The following is a 25,881-nucleotide window of genomic DNA, read 5'->3' as shown; positions in this document are numbered from 1 at the left end:
CCCTGGGCAACAGATTTATTGTACCTTATATTCAGATTCCAGTGTCACATTGTTCTGTTTTAATTTTTCTTTCAAAGCGGGATCAACCTGTAAGACAAAAATATAGCCAAAATGTTTGCTTTTAAGAAAAAACTTTTTTTTTAAAGAAAAAATCTTAACCTCAAATAAACTAAATGTTGGCATATGCAGACCCTCCTCTCCTCTAAACAAGGCAGAAATCGAGAGTAGAGTTTATGTGCCATTTGTTCAGATGCTATGATGATGAACACAATATAACAATTGGGATGAAAAATGACAGAACAATAGCCATTCTTTTCAGATCAAAAAGGAAGCACATTTTTAACTAGAGAATATTCTGCAATTCCATTACCCTAGATACTTAAATCTAGAACTGTTTAGTTTGAAACTGTCAAACAAAATCTCAAACAAATAAAACAAAGAGATCAGTAAAGAGAAAAATGTGATAGAATTGAATATTTTATTCCTGTATGGTGTGTTCAGTGAATAGACATGAAGTATATTCTGGTTTACAAATTCTAAACATGAGTCAGACTTCTACTTTTCAGTGAACACACTGTTCTCTCCTACTTTTGATTCTGTATCAGAAAACGTTGGTGATTCCTGCTACTTTCTAGAGAAGTTGGGTCTTCAAGGAACAAATCTAAGAATATAAATATCAGTGAACCACAGCACACGAATTTTGCACAACTGAGCCCTGAGGAAGTTATGTTCATCCCTCCCTTTGCTAAAGTCATGTCTGTCCTTCACCGGCCTGAGAACAAAAACAAAGGAAAGAAAACAATTAGCATTCTCCTTTATTAGAGAAAGTATCCTATGTTATCCTCAGAGAGACAACAGCTAAATATGCAGTATTTGGATATTGTCTTTAGGCTAATCAATTAAAATATCAAATAAATCTACCAAGAATAAACATTCTCATTTTTAGACCTTAAATACAAGCAGTGTAAACAAACTAGGTATGTAAGAGCACCGTGTGTAGTTCACTCATACAACTATGACTAGTTTAGTGAACAAAAGTTGTTATTCTTAATTAGCTGCTTCTTCATCTGTGTGAAAAGGGCTCAGTGTTTTATCCAGTTTTTGTCAGTCTGGTATTCTCATCACAATCAAATTCAAATTTCTGTAAGCAGTCTAAAAGAGAAAAAGGAGGTGACACAAGTTAGAGAATTTGCCTGGGCCACGGGAGAATCCAGCTTGAGATTCTGCCCCAGCACAAACAAGTGACTATGTGAAAGTCCCCCAGCTCCTGATCCTCAGAGGTACTTAAAATATGTATCTATCACCTTATATTAATGGGAATTGCTCTGAGGAGCTCCCCTAGGCCATAATGTCCCCCTTGATCACAGACACTTGCCTGCTAGCTAGTATGCAGCCTGTGGGACCTCAGTTCCTAAGGAAGCTCAGACAGCCAAGTCTACCACCACCTGTGCATGGCCAGAGATCAGATCTCCCTATCCAACCAGAGCTCTGGCCACAGCAACACATGCGTTTGCAACTCTCCTGCAACTCATTATACTGGGGAACTAAGCCAAAATGTCTAAAAATGTTTAAAGTTTGTACAGAATACAACTCTCACTTTCATTGTAATAAAAAGTTTTGTAAAAAAAGTACTATAAGGGCCCTCCACATCAGAAAAAAATGAAATGCTATGCCTCTGCCTTGGTATTCAAGACCTCCACAGAACTGCCCCTCACTAAAGACAGATTGCTGCTCTCTTTCTGTGACCATGACCTCCCACAACAGCTATGCTTTGGCAGAACAAGGAACACATACATCACAAGTGCATAAATGGGAACCCTCTGGGGACCCAGACACGCTTTGGAGCATGCTTTTACAGAGATAAGAGTGATCATGTATCTCCATGCATTCAGAACTAAATACAAACACTATCATTATGGCTGGGCTTCTCATAATACACATATAGACAACAGGAAATAAATGATACAGATTTTAAACGATCCAGCAATTACGGAAGTGGGAGAGAGAGTTTTATTTCCTCCTGATGTTTTCCTTTCACTTAATAGCAAGGCAACCAAGATAACACGGTTGTAGCAGCATTCTTACTTAACTAATCACAGCCAGAATTTAACTTACGTAGACACCTCAATATCCCATTATTAAGTTTTATTCTAGCAATTTTGAGAGTTTATGCAATGTGTGGTGTTTGCATGGCTGCACTTGTATAAAGGGAAACAAGCAGGGAAGTTACTGCTGCCTTCTCCTCCCTCCAGGCCCTTTTGTTCTCAACCCACTTGCTTGTGTATTAACTCTCCTCTGCCTGCAAAAAGGGAGGAGACTAGCTAAAACCAAGACACAGAATCCCAATACTCATAGCTATTTCATGTTGTAGCTGCAATACTGACAAAAAATGAACCTCAGCAATTAAGAAGGCTAGTTGAAATTTCTCAGAAAAAGGCTACCCTGTTAATTCCCAATGAGAAATGAAGAGAAATTGCTTCTTCTTTAGAAGCATGAATTTTATCCAGCAAAATAACTTACAGAAAAAGACAGGTTGAATCCTGTTTTTAGGGCAAACTATATGCGCACCCTGGCAACCTCTGAACATTTACTATACAGACACACAAAAGACCTAAGTCCACTTTGCAGAACATGCAATTTTGCTTGAAGTTCCACAAAAATTCCAGAGAGGGAATACGTATTTCCTTTTATCTTTAACATTTTTATTCCCTACATCCTTACCCATATAGAAAAACTGAAACATACCTGACCCTGCACAGAAATGGAGTCATCTCCATGTTCTAACCCTTGGTTGCAAAACCCTACTTTTCAGCTGAAAAAACTAAACAGTCAAGTTACAATTTTTTTTTCAGAACCAACACCATAGTTGAGAAAAAAATACATTGTAAAGTTCTGTCTTCAAAGTTTGTGATCTTCGCAACATCACAAGAACAAAAAAGAAAAACTGAATGGTCATATTTTCATTCTGAAAAGGCAGGTAAACATGAATATCAGCCATGATCACAGACCATAGCAGGAAACACTTAAAATGTAGGCAGAGCCAGGAAAGTCACCATGCAAAAGTGGCAACTCCTTTACCTTACACTTCTGCCACATGATCCAAATACAAACAAATACATTTTGCTTCCAGTATGACTGCCGTGCCAACACATGCACAGCTGAGTGAGTGAAAAGTATTCAGCTACATTCTGGCAAACGAATCGTCAGCTATATTATGAATACAAATTTTATTATTAGTGATGATGGAGGGAGCAGACAAAGCCCAGATGCAGAAACAACCTGACAGTGTCCTCTGCACCTTTATTTAGGAGGCAGGAAGGAGCAGAAGACAATATCCCTATTCCACTAGGGGACTACTTCTTGTTAAGCAAAATCTCAGAAGCTCCCTTAAGATCTATTTAAATTTAAGCTCTGTCTCTAAATACGGAATTCAGGCATGTGTGTCCTTTTTCCAATTACAGCATAACTCCACATTAAGCCCTTACTGAAAAATTTATTGAAATACTTGATGCAAGTATTTGGACAGCTTCCATGAGAAGCTGTCTGCAAGGCTTGTACACCAATACTGTAAATACCATTTTTCAAAGCTTTTTCCTGATTTTTTTTTTCTATGTGACACTTGCAGAAAAAAAGAGTGTAACACTATTTTCAAGGTCTTTTGCACTATACAGGTTTAATTAATATTACATCAATTGGAAGTGCGAGGGCACGTATATAGACAAACCTCAAAAGAGGTTTAAGAAGTTATTTAATTAGAACTCTGTCACATTTCATCCTTTATTATTCCCTTAGATTCACCCTTACTAAATTTTCAAAGGTTCTCAAGATTCCCAAAGAAAAAGACTTAAAAAAAATTATTAGACAGCTAAATCTAATGGACTTAAACACCAAAATATTCTTTAAAATCTTGGTAGGCAGCTGCCTGAGGCTGTAAGTGCCTAAAATCTTTTTAAAATGTGGCTGTCACTTCTCACTTTAGGGCTGACATTTCAGTTTTCCAATTAGAATCTTCTGACAAATTTACTTCTAAGATAGACTATGGATATCACTGGAGAACAAAGCAAGAATACCTTGTGCTCGCAGGCCCCATTCAAGAAGGGACTCCTGCAGTGTGCTGTGATGAACCGTTGACCTCTCTACACTTCTGAGTAACAGGAATTTTTTTGTTTGTGATGCACGTATTTCTGGCACAGTTATAAACCAACATCTGCTGCTACTAAAAAAAGTTCTCTAGCTAACAACTTTGCGCTAATCCTCAGGGCCCACAGTTCATTTTGGTTTAGAAGCAAATAATACAGACAGAGGATGACTGTGAAATTTGTGAATGCCACTAATTTTACCTCAAGGGTATAAAATGGATAGTTTTTCATGAAAGAACCTAAAGAAAAACAACACTATCACCTTTAGACACTAATCATAGGAATACAAAGCAGATTAGCAGTGTCACTCCCATTCAGCATTCAGAAAGGATAGGCAAGATGATTCACGTCCTGATTTTCAGGGTAGCATCCCAGTCATCAATAATAAATATACACCTGGACTTGTAACTTAAATAGCCCACTGCCACAAGCAGTCATTCCCTCTTAGTTATAACTGTTACTTCTTATTTGTCCATACATACTTACTATTTGTGGCCACAGGTTTCAGCACAACCCTAATCTTGAATGTATTACATCTACTAAAATTAAGGGTTCACTCATACTAAAAAACAAAACTGCCAGGAGACAACTAAGTCATGAGGAAAGGATTGTGCTTTTAACAGTCTCCCCTCACACAAGTCAGTGCAATAAATTGCATACTTGTGTCCAAAGGCTGGCTAGTACTGACCAAATATTTGTAAGACAAAGTCTTATGGCCTACAAAACCTTCCCTCTAATAAATATTTCCAGAATGCAGTAGAAGTTTCTACCCTACAACTAGGTTAGTTACTTCTATTAAAATATAAGTATCCTGTCCTACTTTACCCTCCACAAAATAATATTCCACTGAGAAAGATTTCAGCCTTTCCTTTGAAAATGGAAAAGGGTGATGGATTGGATTTCCTGAACATGAATTAAGCTATGTTGTGTTTTTTTCATCTGCATACACCAGCATAAACTGATGGGATGCAATTCTCCTGCAATATCCACAGCACAGAGTCCACAAAATGACTACTTATATAAAACTCTGTATTTTGTTCTCCCCACCCATTTTTTAAATCTAAAATAACCCAGCGCCACAAGTTCTAGCTCTCTCTATAGAAGCATATCTTTCTTGAAAACATTCACCATACATCTACTCCTCTAAATGGGAAGTCAGCAATCTTGAGTGGATCAGTCAGCTTCAATCTTCCTCGAGAAGACTCCCATAAATTTTTACTGTCATAAATATTCCAAGTTGTGGTTTATGAGCAGGTTAAGAAGCTTTAGACAAGAAGGGATAAATCCCAGCAGTAGGGAAGCGCAGTGCAAACTACAGCTAAACTAAGTCTCATTTTACTTAAAGAATTAAGGGAAGAAGGTTGAAGCCTAACAGGGAAGGGCAAGGCAAAGCATTCCATTACATGCACCTTCATTCACAACATCCTTTAACTATATTATTTATAATATTTAATACCTGTAAAACACTGAGGTAAGGCTATTGTGTAAACTTGGATAGGAATCCAAGCTTCTGAACACTAGGGATGTCTGAGACCAGATCTGAAATTTGGGTTTGTGTCCTTAGGCCCTTTCCTTTTTTAAGAACAGAAACACTGCCGTAGTAGAATATAAAAAATATTTTATACAGCCTGACAGAAATCAATGCAGATGTTTCCAAAGGAGGTATATAAAAATTTTATTACAGCAGCAATTCCTAGAGTATGGTAAATACCTAGATCACTGCACCAGTGATCTCTCAAAATCCAAATCTGCTACTTGTTTCCAGGTGGATTAAAAGATTAAAAAGAAAGCGGGGGAAAAAAAAAGAAAAAAGATTTAAATAGACCTAAATCCCAAACTCTGGACCATATGTTTTCACATGATAATGCAAGTTGTTACAGAACTTACGTTAAAGGCTGATATGACAACCAAACCATCCTCTGGTTCAGCAGACACTTAAACATATCTAGATTTCTTCATATATAATTAATCAAAACTAACAAGGGTTCTATAGCTTTCAAATGGAAGAAAAAAGTACTCAAGCATTTAATCAGTGATTTGCATGCTTTCATATCTTACTTGATTTGCAGGTGCACATTTATTTATTTGATTTCTAAAACATAAATAGGCACCTCAAACTTTGACTCTGAGTGCTCTACCATGAATTTCATTTCACAGTAAAATTCGGCACAAAGAACTTTTCCTTCCAGTATAAAATAAAACATTCCAATGAAAAATAAATAAATAACTGTGCAACTAAAAGCAAGACTATCAGTGTTTTCTGAAAGCTCCTGCAAGAAAAGTTAAGCTTGCTGCATGCCTGAAGGTGCACCAATTCTAAGTATAGACCCACCCATCTCTCTCAGCTTAAAGTCAGGACATAGCTCTCCGATACAGGATCTCAAAGCTGGCATTCCTGAGCTTTGCTACATCTTGATTTCCCTGCAACCCAATAGTACAAAAGGAGGAACTTGCTAAGTATTTTGTGCAATTTTTCATGTATTTCTGTCTTGTCAATATTTCCTTTCTACGTTCTTTCAAACAAGAAACTTCCAAAGTTTAAGATCTCTCAAGTCAATTAGATAAAACATGCTTAGAGACCCCTGCCATAAAACGTGTGAGAAAGACAAGAGTGGCTCAGCCTGCTTTCTTAGCAAAGGATTTAGTGCTTTTATCCATCATCACAGAATGGGATGTAATAAGGCAGTAACATGTGCTTTCCTACATGGGGCCCACTGGTCACAAACTCACCCCGGAACAACAGAGTTGCAGAATTTGCTGAATCGGGATACCACAAAACATTGATGAGTGGGTGAAACAGCACAAGGAATAAAACACCTATTTTTAAAGTACTGGAAGACAATTTCCCAAGGTACCTTTGTAAAGCCTCTTTAGTATGCTACACCTGTCCTATTACAACCACTTAAACATCCTGAAGTACAGGATATAAACTAAATGCCCTTAAGGTATCAGTTCAGAAAAAGGAAATGTTACAGAAGGCAGTACTTTAAAACTTTCTTTTGTTCTTCTTCTCTTCAAAGTGGGTACAGTTTATGAAAAACTCATAAAACCTGCTAAAAGATTTTAAGTCCTTAAATATGGTCTCATCATACCCTAACTTATCCTGCAAGCACTTTGAAATGATCTAAAAAACTCAAAATTCTTTATGATGCATCCACTGTTAATATTATGTATTTGACATTCACATTTTCATACATTTTCAACATATTTCAATTAGCCCATCCCCATGTTATCTAGTTACTATTATTAAGGTATTAACTTAAGTACACAAAAGAAAATTTCTTAAATCCAGTTTTACACTGAAAAATGTGGAACTCCTGCATTCAGAATCATATGTAATCTTTTCTGACAAAAGCAAAAGCTTTTACTTTGGAGAAAAGTTGAACAAATACAAAGGGAACTGAAATAGGACTTCTTGAACATTCACAAAAGAATCATTTTCTATATCCTAATTTTAAGGTTAATTGCTTCCATCTGCACAAACCTTCCAAGAGCAATGTACACGCTACTGAAGGCACAACATATATGTGAAGACCCTTGGAGTGTGAGTTTTTAAGGCAGATACTTAGGGAAAAGAACTTAAGTATTCTCCATTTAGAGGCAAAAATAGTTGCAAATAATAATGACAAAATGTAACTTTTGGATATAATAATTGCAGTCACCATTTTTGATCATATTTTTAAAAGACTGCTTTTTAATTGCTATGTGCCTACAACTCAAGTTAAAGCTGGAAAAATTATGCACATAGAGTTTAAGCTTTCCTTTCCACTTCCTTAGTCACATCCTAGCTCTGGACAAAACCAATCTCTCTGCAGCAACTCCAAAAAACATAAAGGTCACTTAAGTTTATGTTATAAGCAAGCAACCTCAAGACAAATTGTGAAGCGGCAGTTGAAGCCACCATGCCAGCAGTCCATGTTCCTCTCTTGTCTCAAACAATCTTTTTATTGCTGTACTAGCAGCCAAAACAGGATTGCAGAGGGTGTCCTCCTTATAAGTTCTGTACTACTGCAGAAATATCTCTGTATTTAAGTGTTTTCTTATTGTTCAATTAAGCCAGTATTGGTAAGCTAGTACTGGTGGTAGCAGCTTACATGAGCAATACAGTAAAACCAGAGGCACTGTACCATACCTAAGCCACCATCTTTTGCACAGCATATCAGTTTAGAAATGCAGAGGAATTCATTTAAAGGGAAAAATCTAACAAATTCACGGAAGACCAAACTTCAAGGGCACTGAAGTTTCAATTAAAAAAAAAAAAGATCTCCCCCAAAACACTTTACCATTTAGGAAGAGAGTTAGACTGCTTCTTCAAATGTCAGCAAATGTACACTAAAGTTGTATGTGCACAAGCACACTTACAGATTATATCTATATATACATATAATTGGTGTACATATTTTTCTTTCTCTATATCAATAAGTTAGTGACTAAGCCCTATGTTGAGCAATGTGAAAATATACTTGATAATTACATGGGTAAAAAAATATTTTTTTGTTGTCCTCACGTGAGAGTCCAGCTCTCAAAGACCAAAACCAAGAAAATACATATAAAAATTTTTGTTGACTGCAAATATTCAGTTGAACAAAAACAAAATATTTTGCTGTTTTTTTTAACTCTTAAGAATTGTTTTAAAACATCATTTTGATTTATAACACAAATCTAAAAACTTTCTGTAAACATTGAAACAAATTTTGACTTTCCTTCTACAGCTATTTTAACAGGAACAATGCAGAATTTTATGGGAAGTTAGCAAAATTTCTTTGGTTGTCATGAACTTAAATGAATTATCTACTGAAAAAACCCAAACCACCGAGTTCCAATAACTGCCACCCTAAATCTGCATGTTTTAAAGGCATTATACCTGTTAATAAAGCTTCTGACTCCAAAGTTTGCATAGTATTTAAGTAGAAATACTTTCTACACTGACATCTAGTGAAGTTTTATAGGAAGAGGAAAAAAGCTATTCTAGTACTTCACACTTGCAGAAAGAAAACTGACGGTTCTGATTTGCCAGAGGGTGTTCTGATCAGATGGATCTTATGCCTAAATGTATTGTTTCAAGTGCAACATGTCTATTTATAGCAAAGAAAAATAATAATAAAAAAATGCCATACTTCCAGTATTAAAAAACATAACAGATTCTTATGCCTGGCTATTATTATATTTCTAAGGGCTAAATGTCCAACACCAAATAAAGCAACTCTACTAAATTCAGTGGGAGTTTTGAATGAAAACGATTTTAATTCATAGGTTTTAGATGTTCATAAGACAAATTAATCTCTCTTCTCTGTGTGGTATCCACAAAGCTTATATTCCTACACCCTCTCAATAATCAGTGATGAAAGAAAGGTTTCTCTGGGAATACCTAAATTAGCCTCCTGCACTGAATCAGAGATGACACTCTCTAGGGTTTATGAATAGCATATAGTCTTTGAGGGTTCCAAAGTGGAGGGACTGTTAGAGAGTGAATTTCTTGACCCCATAAGTGCCAGCCTATCCACACAGGGACAGCATATAAACTGAAATACCTTCTATCCTCCCTGAGCTGCACTCCAGGGAGGCAAGATATGATGTTGTACCAGCCACAACATTAATTTCAGAACTCATTAAGGTTCTAAAAGCAAAGCCCCATTTTTATACCTCATCAAAAAAAGGTAGTTAAGCACTGCCTGACACAACGTACAGCAGGTTAGCGCTGACTCCAGGGGAAATGTATCACATACTGAATCGCAACTGAAACTATAAATGTTTTGTGCAGTGACAGATATTGAAGAGAGACAGATTAGTGTTTTCCCCTCTCATTAGTGATTGTATTCCTAATATGAGTTTGGGTTCTGCTATTTCAGACTGCTGCTTAACTGTACTCAGTAACAGAACCAATTTATTTGAGTCCTTTTAGCCTCAAAACATAAAGGAGAAGAAAGGGGGGGTCCAGTAGAGATCACAAGAGATCACACTTAGAACAGCAACATTACAGGGCAAAGGGTTTTCAACCAGAGATACTTGGGCTACTTCGAAGAAGTCTGTAAAAGGCAGCTTCAAAAAGCAAGAGTGTCAGTAAGTTTAAATTTACTACACAGAAGTCCACGTTATTGGTAAAAATTGTTAATATCTACAGTTAAGAGCCGAAAATCCTGGTCTAGGGACTGAGAGCTTCATACTTCTGCTTGAGCTCCAGTCTACTGACACCACTGCCATTAGTTTCACCAGAAGAGTCTGGAAAGCTAGATGTGAGGGAAAAAAGAGTGGGATATTAAATTATGTTTTTAGCTAAAAGCTGTCTGAAGCTAAATTACACACTTGTAACCACTTCAATTGCAAGACAAAAATCCTAGTAATTAATTGTGTCAATGTGACAAGATTTAAAACAACCAAATGGAACTCTTGGTACTGTATAAAACATAAAAATCTGAAATCAACATTTATATACTGAAATTAGTTCCACTTGCCACATGGAAAACCAAAAATGAGTTTCTCCAGTTAATAACCTTCTCTTGAACTGAATCTAATCTTGACAACAGAAAAAGACATACCATAAAAGTCATGAAATGAAAAAAATGGCTTCTGTTTAAAATCAAGGAACTCAGAAGACTTGCACTCTATTTTAAATTTTGTCACAGAGTAGCTCAACAATCTGAGATAAAGCTGCCAGACATTCAGGTTTCTCCAGACATGGCCCTTTTTTTTCCAACCAGAAATTCTGTCCAGGCAGAAAAAGATAAATTTGGCCATTTGCCTGGAATTTCCAGATGCTAAGCAGCACAGTCAGGCAGTAGCTCTGATGTGCCTGCCTGATGCTTGGAAATCCTGGACAAAGCATATGCACAGGGAGTTTACTGCATCTGAACAAAGACCTACCTTGTGTACAATTGCACAGAACATCCTAGTGTACTAAGTGTGTTGGTCTTACTGAGTGCATCTGAGTAAGACATGCCAGTGAGAAGCCAATTTCTGTCCTGAATTTTCTGGACAGAAATATGAGAGTTTTCACTCTAAGGCAATCTTCTAAGTGGACCCACAGTCTGTGTATGCCTATGAGAAAGCTGGAACAATGCATGGGGCCACCAGGGTATTTATTAGTCCAAGACAGGTAAAACAGCAATGAACACATACGTATTAGTAGACATGTCTGAAGATTCAGAACTAGATTCACAGGGACCTAGCATCTGGTTGTGTAGCAAAATCCATAGCCCTAAATTAGATGTCTGGACTCCAAAAAATGTGAGTGAAGATTCAGATGCTTAGAAAGGGGGCTGAGGAAGATGTACACACTAGGCAGCAATTAGAGCAGCAGTCACTACAGACAGACAATAGGAGAAGCTGAAGAGTTTAAGTCTTCCTCCCACATTTGTTTCAAGTATTAGTTTATTCTGGACTTCAAGAACATGCCTCCTTCCAGGCAGGATATAACCTTGAGCTATCTCAGAGGGGGGTGGCCAAGGTTTTTTGCTCATTTGTTTTAAAGAAAAAGAATAAACCTTCATCTCAGAGAAGGGTCAAGTTGACCTCATAACAACAGCATTGCCCTGAAAAGAGGAGACCTATCTTCAATACATTTAATATCACATACTCATTTGATAAAATTACAGAAACTCTAAATAGCATAGGAATTATAAGCCAGGTTTCCTCTGCTCCACAGACATAGTCTAACCACCAGTCCACGATCACACTTTCTCTCTCATTCCATACAAAGAAGAGTTTTATAAAAGGCAGCCAATAATGTCTGCAACTCCAGATAATTCACAATTTTACTGTTACTGCATGTTTCCCAGAGGAAGGAGATATGCCTTTAAACTCTCTCAAAAGTAGAGAGTACAGGATTCAGCTCTTCCGCATCCTGGCTAAGTGCTCTGCTGCTGAACCAGTAGGTAAGAGGAAGTAGCATTAATACATCTACCTCCATTTTGTATGAAGCCTGATGAGTTGAATGCATCAGTTCACTTAGTGGAGCTCACATCTCAGCTAACACAGATTGAAAAACATTTTCATGGTGCCTGAAAGATTTTCTGTAGGTTTAATAGATGCCAAGCTATGTAGCACTTTGAAAGCTGAAGTACTAGAGAATGTGGCCAAAAGCAGAATTTTAGGCACAGAAGGGACCTATAGTTCGAAAGTAACACGCAACCAGGCAGCTGCTGAATGGAAGTTTTAAGAATCAAAACTTGAGGTTTAGATAGATCTTAAATATCCATGTTTCCTTCCAAATCTAGCCTCTGAAACTTAAACTCAGTTTTCCCAATTTGTATAACGTTACCTCTCTGCCTCTCTGTGACATACCATATTTCATTCATGCTTGTAAGGTTTTTCTGACATTCTAGCATGGATGGTAGAAAAAACCCTGTAGCAGTAACCACTGCATACATGGAAACTGATAGGTAAGTTTAGGGCTTTCCTTCATAAAAATTACAAAAAAAACCCTCAAACCGCTTAATAAGGGTTCAGTGAAAGACAGTATCATGGGAATCTGGAAGGTTATTATTTAAGGTCTCTGTCCATATTAAGTATCATTAACGATATGTTTTTATATTCTTTGCCATAAAATTATGCTGACCCAATATGACAAGATTGAAACTAAAGATTCATAAAAGCCAGATATTTCAAAGTTAACAATATATACAGCTTTAATTCTTCCCCACTGAACACACATATTACCAAAGGAATTTCAATATTATTATTATTATTATTATCATATCCTAATTTAATGAGATTTTCCCAACTTTAACAACCATATTGGGATTTTAAGATGCTGTATCTGCTTTAGGTTACTAATAGAAGTCTTCAGGTATTGCCAAGTCTCCTAGTTTCACCAGAACAGGCTAGATGGCCTTGGTCTGCTTTTTCTTTAACTTCACACAAGGTAGTAACACAGGGCAGGGATGGGGCAAAATCTTATCTCCAGATTGTCCTACAGTGCTTTGAGCTCTTTGTGGTGACAATAAGCAGTGGCTCTAGGTGGATCAAATCATTGAAAACCATTCAATAGCACATAGATGATATCAGCCTTAAAAACACAGCATCAAAATCTTATTGAACCCAAGACTGACTACATATTGGCCTTTTACAGAAGAATGCTGGTTAATATCCTAAAACGAAAGGATGCCAAAAAATGAAAACATACAACTCCATCTGGTGTCATAGCAAATTCAGTAAGCAGCTGTTCAGAGACAAAGTGGGGAAATCATCTGAGGTCAAGCAAAATGGATTCGTTTTTGCAGAAATCAATGCTAAATACAAATACATGAACCAACATTAGTAAGTGAACCTCAAAATCTTTAAGGATAGTATGGATAGAAAGTTTATTTCCATACAGTCCCTCTGTATTGAACTAAAACAAGAGAGAAAACTGATGTCTGAACAAACATCTGGTACCACCATAATACACACTATGGAAAGCTCTTCTATCCTTTCATTTCTGTGCCATGTTGTAGAATTGAAATTACTGATTCTGAACCATGGTCAAAAGAAGCAACAAGTTCAAAGTTCCCCCTGTCAACAGAAACAAAGCTAGTATAATGTCACTTGCTTAGACAACAGTCAGGAGCCAGACTGCCTCATTTTATATCCAAACTCTAAAACCCTCCCCTAAGTAGGCCATGCTTGAAAGCAAGGTCTAGTTTAACTCAGTAAAATGTGCTTCATTAAATACAGATAAATGACTGACAAAGTTGGTCTTTTTTCCTTTAAGCAAACATAAATGTATGTCTCTCAAACCCTTAAAGCACCAAACAACATTTTAGTGTATTTTTTTTCTTAATTTTTGGAGGACCTAGGACCAAGCTCGTTAATGAATTCAGTCTTTGAAATAATCAGCTTACACAAGGGAATTAGCCAAAGTTTCTCTGCATTAGACTTGAGACTCAAGCCAACCTGATCTGCTGGGGAGGCAGAAGGAGAAAAGAGCAATCATCATCATCATCAATCCCTTGCTATGTATGCAGTGCTAGTTTAATTAGCTTACTGAAACCAATTAAATGCATGAAGCCTGGCTAGATGAAAAGACTTAATTTTTCTTCTAAGCTCAGTGACAGATACTACAATGATTCCATGTTCCCTTGCTGACAAATTTAGAAAAGATACCTTCCCCATCCAAAAAAATTCTACCAAACACCAATTGAAGAGATTTTGATTTAATTTTCATCACGTTCAAATCAAACAGAACTTTTAATACTGCCTTCTATGAAATTATGGGAGAAGCTGAAAGAAACTCTTTCCAGAATCATACAATATCGAAAAGAAAAATAACGGATTAATTAAGAGTTCCTTTATCTTTCACCCACCTGTACTGTTTGCCAATAAAGCTTCAGGGAAAGAATATTTATAGCAGGTTTCACCTCATCTAATTTTAGCCATCTAAACTTTTGACTTGAAGCATAAACTCTGTGTTTTGGCTCCTCCTACGGTCACTGAATAGAGACAGGTATCTCTAGAAGGCAATAAATCCCATTTTAAGATGTGTGTCCAAAATCCTAGATAACACTTCTCCACCTAAAGTTAGCTGGAGTTATCTCACCTACCATTCACTGGTCAAATTTAAACTAAATTTATTCATACACGAAGGATGCCACTCATCTCACTGAAATGTGACAATAGTTAAGCATTGAGCTCAATCTCCCTACTTTTCCTGTGGTCAAAAGAGAACAATGCCTTTCTCAAGCATCTATTATAAAATGGAATAAAGCATGCTCTGGAGGCACTTCTCGCTCAAACCACCCACACAGGCTGCCTGGACAGCTATCTCCAACTAGTCACGTCATCTAAGATAATGGAAAAGTAAGCAAGATAAATCCCAGACTTAGTGCACAGCAACACAAACACTTAGATTAGATTTGGCTGAGCAGGTACAGAGTGTTTAAATTTTACTTACATAACGCTGATAATACAAATAATCAAATCTAGACTATTTTAAGTACTAATAGTGTTAATTTAAATTGAACTTTACATTCATAGGGGGTGTTGGCATACCAGGGAGTCTAGAAGATAAGTCCAAATCCATTTGGAACAAAATCAAGCAGAAAGTCTACAGAACATAGACATCTGTTAAGAACTGCAATAAAAACCCCTTGCAGTTTTCAGTCACTGACCAATGGGGGGTTTGGGGGAGGGGTAAAAACATACTTTATATCCAGTTATAATACTGTTTGCTATCCCAGTTAAATTCTTAATATCTTTGATAGTTTTGGTTTATATAAAAATGCACAAATAGCGTTTCTAACACAGCTGCAGGTCCTCACATGAAGAAAGACAAGACAGCCTTGGAGTAAAGTAGCTCTGTCTAACATTAGCAGCTAGCAATATGTTTAATGACAGGAACATATCTGTTGATATTCTAAAACGATGATAAAAAAAATAGGGTTATTTATGTAATTTTAAATGCTACAGACATATTCAGAGATTTAGGTGATTTTTTTAAAAACCTTCATCTCACCTGAAATACATGATTTAAAAGAAGATGAATAGCATGATTTACAGAAACAAGACTGACTGCTCAGAAACCACACAAACTTTACAATAACCATTTAAAGTACATGAAATTCTGTAATGCTTCTTTTCCAGTAAAAAAAACAACATCAACAAACAAAACCAACCCCTTCCCCCCCCCCCCCCCCAAAAGCCCCTTCTCTTATTTAGAGGATAATTTCACAATCTGCTGGGCACAGAAATCCTGTCCAGTTCTAGTTTACAGTTAGGTAAGATAGAAGCAATAACCAACAGACAATTTTAGTGGTGATACTTTAAGGCATGCCTGTGACTGCAGTTCCTGTAGACATGCCCGAGTTAGTTTATGTAATGCCAGCAATATGAGTGTGGCAGCCAACAGCACAGCATAGTCTTGTCCAGTCACTTGCAAATTTATTTCCCTTTTTGGGTAAATATTGCAACCTCATTCTCAACACTGTGCTGCTGCAGTAGTCATTATCTCAGCTCAACAGTTTGTTTCAAACTACAGTATGTCCGTGAACTGGAGCAATGTGTTTGACTACAACACAGATGCATTCTACAGACAGATACCACTTACTTTTTGGCACTCCACTTACAATAAGCAGAAAATGCTGGACCGATTTCCTGGGCCCTCCTGAGGCAAACCCTACATTCTCACCAGATATAAAGGCCTCATGGAAATAGATTAATTCTCTGCTCCTGTTTCCTCCTGAACTATTTCACCTTGGCCCAAAACATTTGAATTGATGGATCTCACCTGAGAAAATATTTTTTGAAATACTCATTTGAATTTAAATAATTTCTTCTATTTGAATTAATTAACTTTTCTATTCCCTGTGAAAAGTAGAGCAGCAGATCGATTATCTCCACTTTACAGACAAACTAAGACTCACTAAAATTCAGTGACTCCCTGACACACACAAAGGAGTTCCACGGTAGAGGAGGGAATAGAAGCAAGAACCTGAACAAGATACAAATAGGATTCCCAGTTATATCAACAGCAGTTGTTTAAATCATATGCTGCTGTGTGTCCCGACACCCATTCTTGGGCTTCAAACCACAGTGCTAAAAGCCAACATTGGAGACCCACCAACAACATTCTAAGGCTGTAACACCAAGTATGACCAACCAATCAGTCAACACAATTAAATCACTATCAAGCTCAATTATGAGAACAGTTGTAAAACAATAAAATGTCACAATGTCATCAGCCATAACATTAGTCTTCTTTTCTCCCCCACTCCCAATTCTCTTCTTTTTGGAAGGACTACAGAGCTCCCAGGAGAATCCTCCACCCATCATGTGTGCCCTTCTTCACAACTCCAAGGACTAGGATTACAAAATGAAAGATGAGATCCTCACACTAACATCCTTCCATGACTTAGGACTTCATGACACCAAGTAAATACAATAAAAAGAGAATTGACAATGGCAGCACTAACTCTTTGCACATGCCTATAAGTCATCTCTCACGGGTAATTACATGCCAGTCAGTTAGTCAAAAAAAGATTAGCTGAGGAGCTTAAAACATTGCCATTCCCTTTACAGAAATTTTAAAGCAATCTACTCAGACTACATAAAGAAAGCTTTACGCTCCTAGCGCGCTTCCTAATGAGTATTCTTCTCAACATCACCATTACTCTGTCACTAAGTTAGGCTTCTGTTACACTCCTTTTGTAATCTTTCTAAGTTTGCAGTTTTAATGCTTGTACAAGATGATGTTCTGAAAGAACAGGTCAATCCTTTATTCTCATGCATAGTGCACGCTTGGATTTTAACTCCTAGAGTGCCACACAGTGGCCACACACGTTTTAATGCACAACAACTGATTCAAGGGTAAAAATCACATAGGTGAAAAGACTGCATTTCTGTCATCTTGACTCTTCATTGCCTCTTTCTGCAATCATTTATATCTCATTAAGACAGAAAACATTATTTTTCTGATCTGTTAGCATTTTACTTTTGGGATGCACTCACTTTTCACAGGACAAAGTACATGGAAAAGTCAATCAGGACCTACATATTTTGTGAACACTGGAACGTCAATATAGTGACATTATTTTACATTCATATTCCACACTAGGAATTATTTGCAGACTTCACAGGCTATGATGTTTTACTTCCTGCCAAACAATGTTGAGATTCCAGTTTTCCTAGAAGTGGCTCTAGTGCATGTATCCTTGCTCAGTCCTGTTCCATTCCCATGCTCTCCAAGATTCTTCCTGGCAATAATATTTTTGGAGCTTAAAAGTTCTGTTTTATTAGTCAGAAGGCTTTGCTGATGGGCTTAAAGCACAGATTTTCCCAGACAGTTAATATGTTGCTTCCCTTCAGCCTTCTACAGTAACTAGTAGGCCAGCTGCACAGACCAAGACATTCCGTATGTTTGACCAAAATTTGATCTGAATCAGTAAGCCTGTATCATGCTTTGGAATGACAACAATGTACCCCAAACAAGCAAAAAAATTTGGGATTATGTACTTCTCCCTTTGGAAGGACTTCCTGTAAATTTAATAGAAGTTAATATTTCTATTAAAAAAGCTTTTAAATAGGCATCTCTATTCAATTACATATACAATGCTAAAATAAGACAAAGGAATATAGGCTTTTAGAATCATCTCTATACAAACCTATTCATTTTTTCTCCATTAAATTTTACATGATTTTACCATAAGCATATCTGGCTTTCTACAACCAATTCTGATTTGCATAAATTCTTCCAAGAAAATGAAACAAATATCTAATTTAAAGATTTCTCCATTAACAGACATTTTTGCAATGATAGATAATGGAGAAGTCCTTGACTAGCTTGAGGAGAATTGTGACTGGTATAAATAGGCATTTACATCAACAGGAATCTCAGCATAAGTTCAGTGTAAATTAAGAACATACAGTGTACTGAGAGAATACGACTGATCTAGGTATCCTGGGTAAATTAAGGTATACCTGAAATATATTTTTGCTTTTGAAAGAGATGGACATGTATTATGCCCTGATATCCGAAGATGCTATTCTAAACAGATAAAACATCTGTTCTTGGGATGCTAATAGCCCTGCTCCAACTGCAGATCTAGGCTGTCTCTCTCCCAGCTCTAGCACTATTCATCAGCAGAGTCCTAACCCAAGACCCCCAGCCATGGCTCAGATGAACAACTTACAAGGGTAGAATACTTTTTGCACCTACTTTTACCCTTGGCGGCCACTTCCCAGCCCCATTCCAGCAGAGCTCTAGGATCTGTCTCTCTTCCAACCCTAACCCTAGCCTCAGCCCTATGCATCACCACCAAATCATACTCCCACCATCATCCAAACCACTGCTTTCTCTTGAATTTTACTTCTTTATAAACGTTCATCATGTCACACAGCAAAATTGTTCTAAACATTCTTGTTTTGTACAAAAAAAAGGTCTGACATTAATAACATGGGCAATATCACTACTATGGCTACAAGACTTCAAAGTAGCAATTAACCCTATTAGTCACTGAAACACAGGCACTTGTTCTACTATAACTTTTCGTCCCAAATATCATTGTCAACTCAGAATTTGTCCACTAAGCTGGCTTGCCTCTTAGTACAGAGCAAATGGTTAGACTGAAAAAGGGGAGGGATCACAGTTTAGCATTTTGAAGGGAAGGGATCACAGTTTAGCATTTGAGATGTACTAGAGATACACCACAAAAGGAGTATCTAAGGCTTGTCCATCTAACAGCTGAATTAGCAAGGAAACAAATCCAGTAGCAAAGCTCACAGAAGGGAGTATACTGGAGCTTGCACATCCTTTAACTCAATCAAAAAAGACGGGCACTCAGGTATTATAAATCCTAGCCTGCATTTGGACAGGTTACTTAACTTTTGCAACCTCCATTTCTTCAGCAGTAAAATGGAAATAATAATTTTGTTTTTTCTGACAGTGAGGCTATGAAGTTTAATTCATTTAAATTCTGTGAAAACCTTTTGAGCTCTTTATAGGAAAAGTGTCACTTAATTAAGCTTTGTTATTATTCCAAAGGAGCAACTGTAACAAAAAATCCTATTTATTTTATTGTGTCTATTCCAATTTGCATATTACTGCCCATCCCCTCAAAATGAGTGCTTGTCCCTTCCTTTTCTGATAAGGACTTATGCTGGTCTAAGTGTGTTATATAACAAAATACTCTATTTAACACAAAAATATATCGTAAACAGTGACAAACAGATGCTACGACCATCAGGATTTTCAATATTGTTTTAAATTACATTGATCACTGTTCTTTTCCTGAGTTTTGTGACATTTTCTACCAGGTTTGCTTCTCTTTATCAGTTGCAATATATTCAAATCTCTTCTCCTGTCTATGAATTAGAATGGTTCTTAACTATTTTTATGAACATAGAAACAGAACACACAGCTTTGATTTGTCTGTCTATAACTAGGCCAATGTTGGTGTTGCTAGTTCTCAGTCAATACTGCATTGTCCTCTATTTAACTTCCATCTACTCCTAAATAAAATAATAATGGAAAGAAAAAGAAAAGACAAAAGAGACATTGCAGCCCTTAAGTAATACAAGCTATAGTAGAATCCAGCTGTCCTCTTTTAGATGTTCAGGGTTTAAGAACTCCAGGGTGTAGTAGCTTTCCCTCAGAGCTTTCATTTACTACTAATTCAATGATGCCTCCCTTGATTATAAACGCTGGGACAAGGAGCCTCATATATCTGAACAAGCACAACTATTACCATGGTTTTCTATGGGCTGTGGACATACTGCAGATCATGGAAGCCAATTCTCAGAGCATGAATCTGACCAAGGAACCGACAAAAACACAACAGGCAAGTTCTTGCCCCTGCTGTGGTCCCCATCTAGTTTGAGAAAAACGTAAAGGGTCCAACTATGCCAAAAAGCCCAAGGCAGGCAGAGAATAACTTCTCAGAAGACAGCACTGGAGAAAAGAGCAGTAAGATTACTCTCCCCTCTCTTCCAGGCTACGCCAAATACAGGGCTGTGAGCATGAATGGGCCACATGGTGCTGCAAAGGCCATAGTTAGGTACACAACCCGAAGAAAATGAAGAGTATTTAAATGAACTTGGTGGCCAACTACAAGTGTCTAAGATAAAGCAAGGGGTTTTCCAAACCCTGAATAGCTCAGGATTTGACAAACCTGAAGAAAGTAGAAAGCCACAGTAAGCCCACTCCTCCATCGGTTACAAACACTGTAATGGACCTCTTAAGCATCCTGTCTGGAATTCCACACGAAGACTTTTTATATGAAATGCTGTGTGACCTTTAAAAACCAAAGGGCCTTGTATCTCATAGCTCCATGACATCTGAAAGGCAGCAAAATGGAAAACAGAAAGCCTCTCTGCACAGCAATGGAAGACTCGGATATTAAAATGTTAGAGAAAGCAAATCAATATTACTTCTTGCTGAAATGACATGCTCTTTCCAGAAAATTTCATAAACAATTTGGAACCTTAATCAGATGCAACAAGATTAGGTCACTACTAGTCAGCTAGGTCATATCAATGCTAAGTTGTTGCATTCAATTCAGAATGAGAACAAGGGCCCTGGAAGCCTAAGTAGCACTTGTAAGGAAGCTATTTCCCCCAGTCAGAAGGTTTCCAGTTCATTTAAAGAGAGGCTTCTTCCTTGTGACATGAGGGAAGGCTTTTTCATTTTGGCATGCTGCGTAAAGACTTGATGAAGACTGGTAGGAGAAGGCAGCTCCTGCTTCTTGCATAAAGCTTAAAGAACAGGGTAAAGCACAATATTAAGGCATTTGTTTATCTTTGGCAACTCAAAGCCATCTTTTCAAGTAGACCATGACTACCTACCACCAACAACTGGCCATCCCCACTAACCCATTTTTAACCTTGTCTACTTCAGATGACAAGTGTTGTTTGAAAACAGAATTGAAACATTATCGGGCACCTTTTAAAATACCGCTGTTTTCTTAGTCTAAATCACGTATGAAATCTTTGTAATAACCTCATTCTAAATGTGACACACCTCCTTTTTCTGGATTCAGAACTGACACTTTTAATCAACTGAAGGGACAGAACTTTTGCACTACTGATGTTCATCGGTTTCACAGACAGTAAAAAGATCTATCATCATTTCAACCTCTTTATTGTTATCTACACTACTCACTGCCCAAGAGACCCAGCTATAGACCTGGGCCCAGTGGTGAAAAGCAAATCCCCAATACCAATACGTTGCTTGTTCTCGCAATTCTTTACAAATCAGAGTATATATGAAAAATAAGGAAAACCATTTTAATTACCTTGCCATGAAGTTTGTGGACATCATATCTTATCTGAGCAAATTCACGGAGTCCAAATGATCCACCAACAAGGTACAGCTGAAAAACAATAAAATAAAAACAGATGTGCCTGGACTATTTAAAAAAATAAAATAAACGCTTTGCATACTGACCCACTGCATTTACAAGGGACCCTACTATTCTTCCAACAGAACACCAGGAGTTAAAGATAATAACCTCAGCGGAATACATGTATAAGAGAAAGGGGAGTAGCTGGGATGTCAGGGCTCTCTTACACTCTCTGGACCTACAGATTTCACAAATATCCTCTCTCATACAGAAAGAGCTGCTTTATGACTCAAATTTTCTAGGGGCTTCCTCCCCCACCCCTTTTTTTTTTTTTTTCTTACCTTCCCATATGGCTTCCTGACATAACTGCAGCACAGGAACCTTTACCTCACTGCCATGGGATTTATTCTCACCATTTTCAAACTTTAGTGGGGCAGTAACAACACCATGTTGACTTACACTGATGTCTGTACATAAAAGATACAATTAAGCTTCTGAAACAAACTATCTGATTGGAACTGTGGTTCAATGACACATTATCATGTAGGCTAAGAAATCAAATCCAGTGCACCTGCATCTTTATTATTGCCTCATTAGCTGCCTTGCAATTCCCTCCACACCTGTGAAGCTTATGAAAAATAATAATAAAGGGAAAAATGGGGGAAGGCAGAATTTCAAATCTGAATAAAAAATTCATTAAACTATTCTTTCTTATGACAGAGGGATATCATAAAACTGTCACTGTATCTTTATCATTAAAAATGCACAGATCAACCAAAAGATCGAGTATTGTTAACAAACACCATTAAGGACTTAGAAATTTGCTTAAAAATCTAGCTATTGTGTTGAAGAATTGGGGCTCATGCTCTTGCTCTGATATGACAGGCTCCGTCTGCTGTTCTCTGTTAAGGCCCCCGGCAGATGCACAGAAGGCCAAAAGGCTTCAAAGAGTTGCACATCTAAGGAAGGTGGAAACATGAGGAATCTCTAAGGACCTGAACTATAAAAAAAACACCCTATTTTATCATACCACATTGCTGTTATGTTCCTTCATTACAGGCTGTTGCTGCAACTGGTAGGTGTTTTCTACAGAATGTTGGCTAATTACATGAAATGTGTAAGGCTTATAGCAACAGCCTGTGTTCAGTAACTGTTATAACTATGCTGCACAGAAAGTCAAAATGTATGCTCTTTCCAAACAGCATGCTATCCCAAGTTCATGTCAGTGAAGCCACAAAGCCTCACAAAGCCTACAGGTTGGTACCCCAGAAACTAATGTTCTCTGTTCACACAGTAGGGAACCCTTGACCAGCAGCCAGGCATTAAAGGTTCCACAAACTCTTTCTGCCTTGGCCATTTTGATAAGGCTGAGAATGTAGCTGACAATTAGAAACAAACAGATCAAAATTTTGTGATACGAACATCTAGCTGCTAGGTCACAGGACTACAACTTCAAAAAGCCAATCAGAAAAACATCATGTGGTAGCAAGTAATTTTTAGTGATTACAAACTTGACCTACCCCAAATTGGCACCATACTAGTACCATCACTATTCAAAGAATTAATGATGCTCTTGCAAACATTCAATCACCAAAATACAGAATTGAAAAGAAGGTATCAATATAAAAGAAAAAAAATCTCTTCCCCATATGTCAGTATTTTGATAACAAAGAGTAACAGGAAACAGAAAATGAAAATCTTTAAAATAGTTAAAAGGAACCTGAATATTACTCAAGATTTATTTAATCAAAGCAGAAGATTTTTCAGCTGCAGATATGGTAACACAAAATGCTGAAAGTCTCAAGGATCAGGCAGTAATTGAATCCTAATATGGTTGACATCTCAGCATAAATTTTCTTTAACTGGTCTTCTTTACTTGCTAATGAGTACTATGCTAATAAACAGACTAAGGGTTAACATAACTAACTTCATGCCCTAACAAACAGAAATCAGAAGTAGTATAGAAAATCTTACAGCTGTCACCAACTGTAGTTTATCGTCTCTGTGTATATTAGCATGTTTTCAAAGAATGGCTATAGCAGCTGCGCTAGAAAGGGTTTCAGTACACAGCTATTAAACTAGGTAGAAAGCAGTAATTGCTCATGATACCCATTAAAAAATAGTTTGCCCAACAACAAACTTGCATCAAGTATACCATTCTGAAATGCAATATGAACAGATGGAAGACTGTCCTTTTCCTCATAACCCAGCTATTACTTAACATAATGAAAAGATACACTGTCGCTTAGGGAAGTCACTTCCCAATTAATAAAGAATTACCACATTCTTTAGCTTTGACCATTTAAAACCATGCAAGGTTGTTGCATGAAGTAAGTCATGTCCTACTCTAGGTATTTTATCTCATCACATCCTGTCACTTTTTGACAGCAACAATTTATTATATACTGCATTTCACATTTGTTAACTATACAAATGATAAAGAAGTTGATACGCATACACCTCTGTTCCTTAGGACAGGTTTTGGCCTGAAACTGTAATATTACTCACACCACCTTTATACTACTAAAGGCACAAAAAGCTTAGATTCTGATTTACTTTTGCTCTTCATACCCCATAAGCAGTCTTCATAGCCTGGCAAGTTGCACATTTCGCTTAACATGCACATCAGTATGGATGCCTTTACACTTTACTGCAATGGGTGATTTATATTACAATGAAACATCAGTTCAGCTGTATCAGAGTCAAAGCACATCAATGCTGTCATAAATTACAAATGTCGCTAAAATATTAAACAGCGTAATGCTGGAAGATCAGGATTAAGATTATATGATACAGCATAATTTTCAAAAGCACAGAATATGCATAAAAATATAAATAATGTTTTAAAATCTTATTTGACCAAAGTTCTGAAGAACCAAACATAATGTCTAAGATTTTATTGCAAAAGGGTATCAGAATCAGTTATATGCAACACTTTTAACCAGCCAACAGCACATCAATGCAGTTAGCTGACAACACTGAACATGAATTGCCTTGATCTACACAAGCTGTAACAGCAATGGACAGCTATTCAATCAATTATATTTTTGAAAACTGTGTTCAAAGGCCATTAAAAAGAAATGAAGATAAAACAAGGGGGCATCAATGAATTTATGCAACTATAATAGTATTAAAGGTAATACAGGTCTTGGTGACATAATTTGTTGAGTGGAAATGTTACCCTTGGTTTAAGTGTTTCCTTTCTCCTTTGCATTATGAGGGAAGATGTCCTCATTACCTTCATTTACGTTAATTGTATTTTATGTAAGAATACACACATACAAACAACAATGAAACATTAAGATTCAGCGGTCAGAATAATCAGAAGTGTGATAAGCCTCAAGTGAAACATTCCAGCAACATTATTAGCTTGTCAGCTTTATATATTCTGTACGTATCACATATATTTCTGGTTTCCCTATTTGTAAGATGGAGATAACAATTTCTAAATCCTTTGATAAACACTCTGAAGTTAAAAAAGCAGTATAGTGGATGAATTTGCCCAAGATCTCACTTTAAGCCACGGACAAAAGCGAAGTCCAGTACATTCCATCCACTAGTCCAGACAAAAACACAGGACAAATCCTAGCAGAAGCTATTCAGAATGAAATACAAATAAAACAATCAGGCTGAAAAAGTTGTAATGAAGTTGGACACAAGTTAATACTCCAGTTAACTGAAAGCGGAGGAGTAATTCTACATATAATGAATATTAGGATGTATTTTTCTTCATTCCAGTGTTAGAATCATACAGAAACCTGGCTTACTTCATAAAATGACAGGACTTGTACATCTAAAGACTACCCAACCTGGAAGGTTCAGATATACCTGCACTCTTTACTGTGAGGGAATGGCTACTGTTTTATATGGTACAGAATATGGAAAGAAGAAATGTTATTATGTAATTAACATCATCTATCTAGTTATTTGAATGCATTCAGCAGATGGCTAAAGCAATAGTATGTTTTCACTTTTTTCTTTACACTGAAGTTTAC

At 37.0% G+C, this 25,881-nt stretch overlaps 1 protein-coding gene across 1 annotated transcript in view; it reads right to left on the bottom strand.

Moving 5' to 3' along the window:
• Window positions 1-25,881, bottom strand: part of COX16 (cytochrome c oxidase assembly factor COX16) — a 47,296-nt gene that overhangs the window by 12,555 nt on the left and 8,860 nt on the right. The window contains exons 2-3 of the mRNA XM_013959539.2: window positions 21,839-21,916; window positions 25-87 (exon numbers count right to left, since the gene is read on the bottom strand). Coding sequence (XP_013814993.2) covers window positions 25-87; window positions 21,839-21,916 — 141 coding nt within the window. The remainder of the gene's footprint in view (window positions 1-24; window positions 88-21,838; window positions 21,917-25,881) is intronic.

The sequence above is a fragment of the Apteryx mantelli genome, chromosome 4 (assembly GCF_036417845.1).
Source record: "Apteryx mantelli isolate bAptMan1 chromosome 4, bAptMan1.hap1, whole genome shotgun sequence".
Taxonomy (NCBI): domain Eukaryota; kingdom Metazoa; phylum Chordata; class Aves; order Apterygiformes; family Apterygidae; genus Apteryx; species Apteryx mantelli.
Note: the sequence above shows the minus strand (reverse complement) of the source record. Positions and strands in the feature narration are given on the sequence as shown.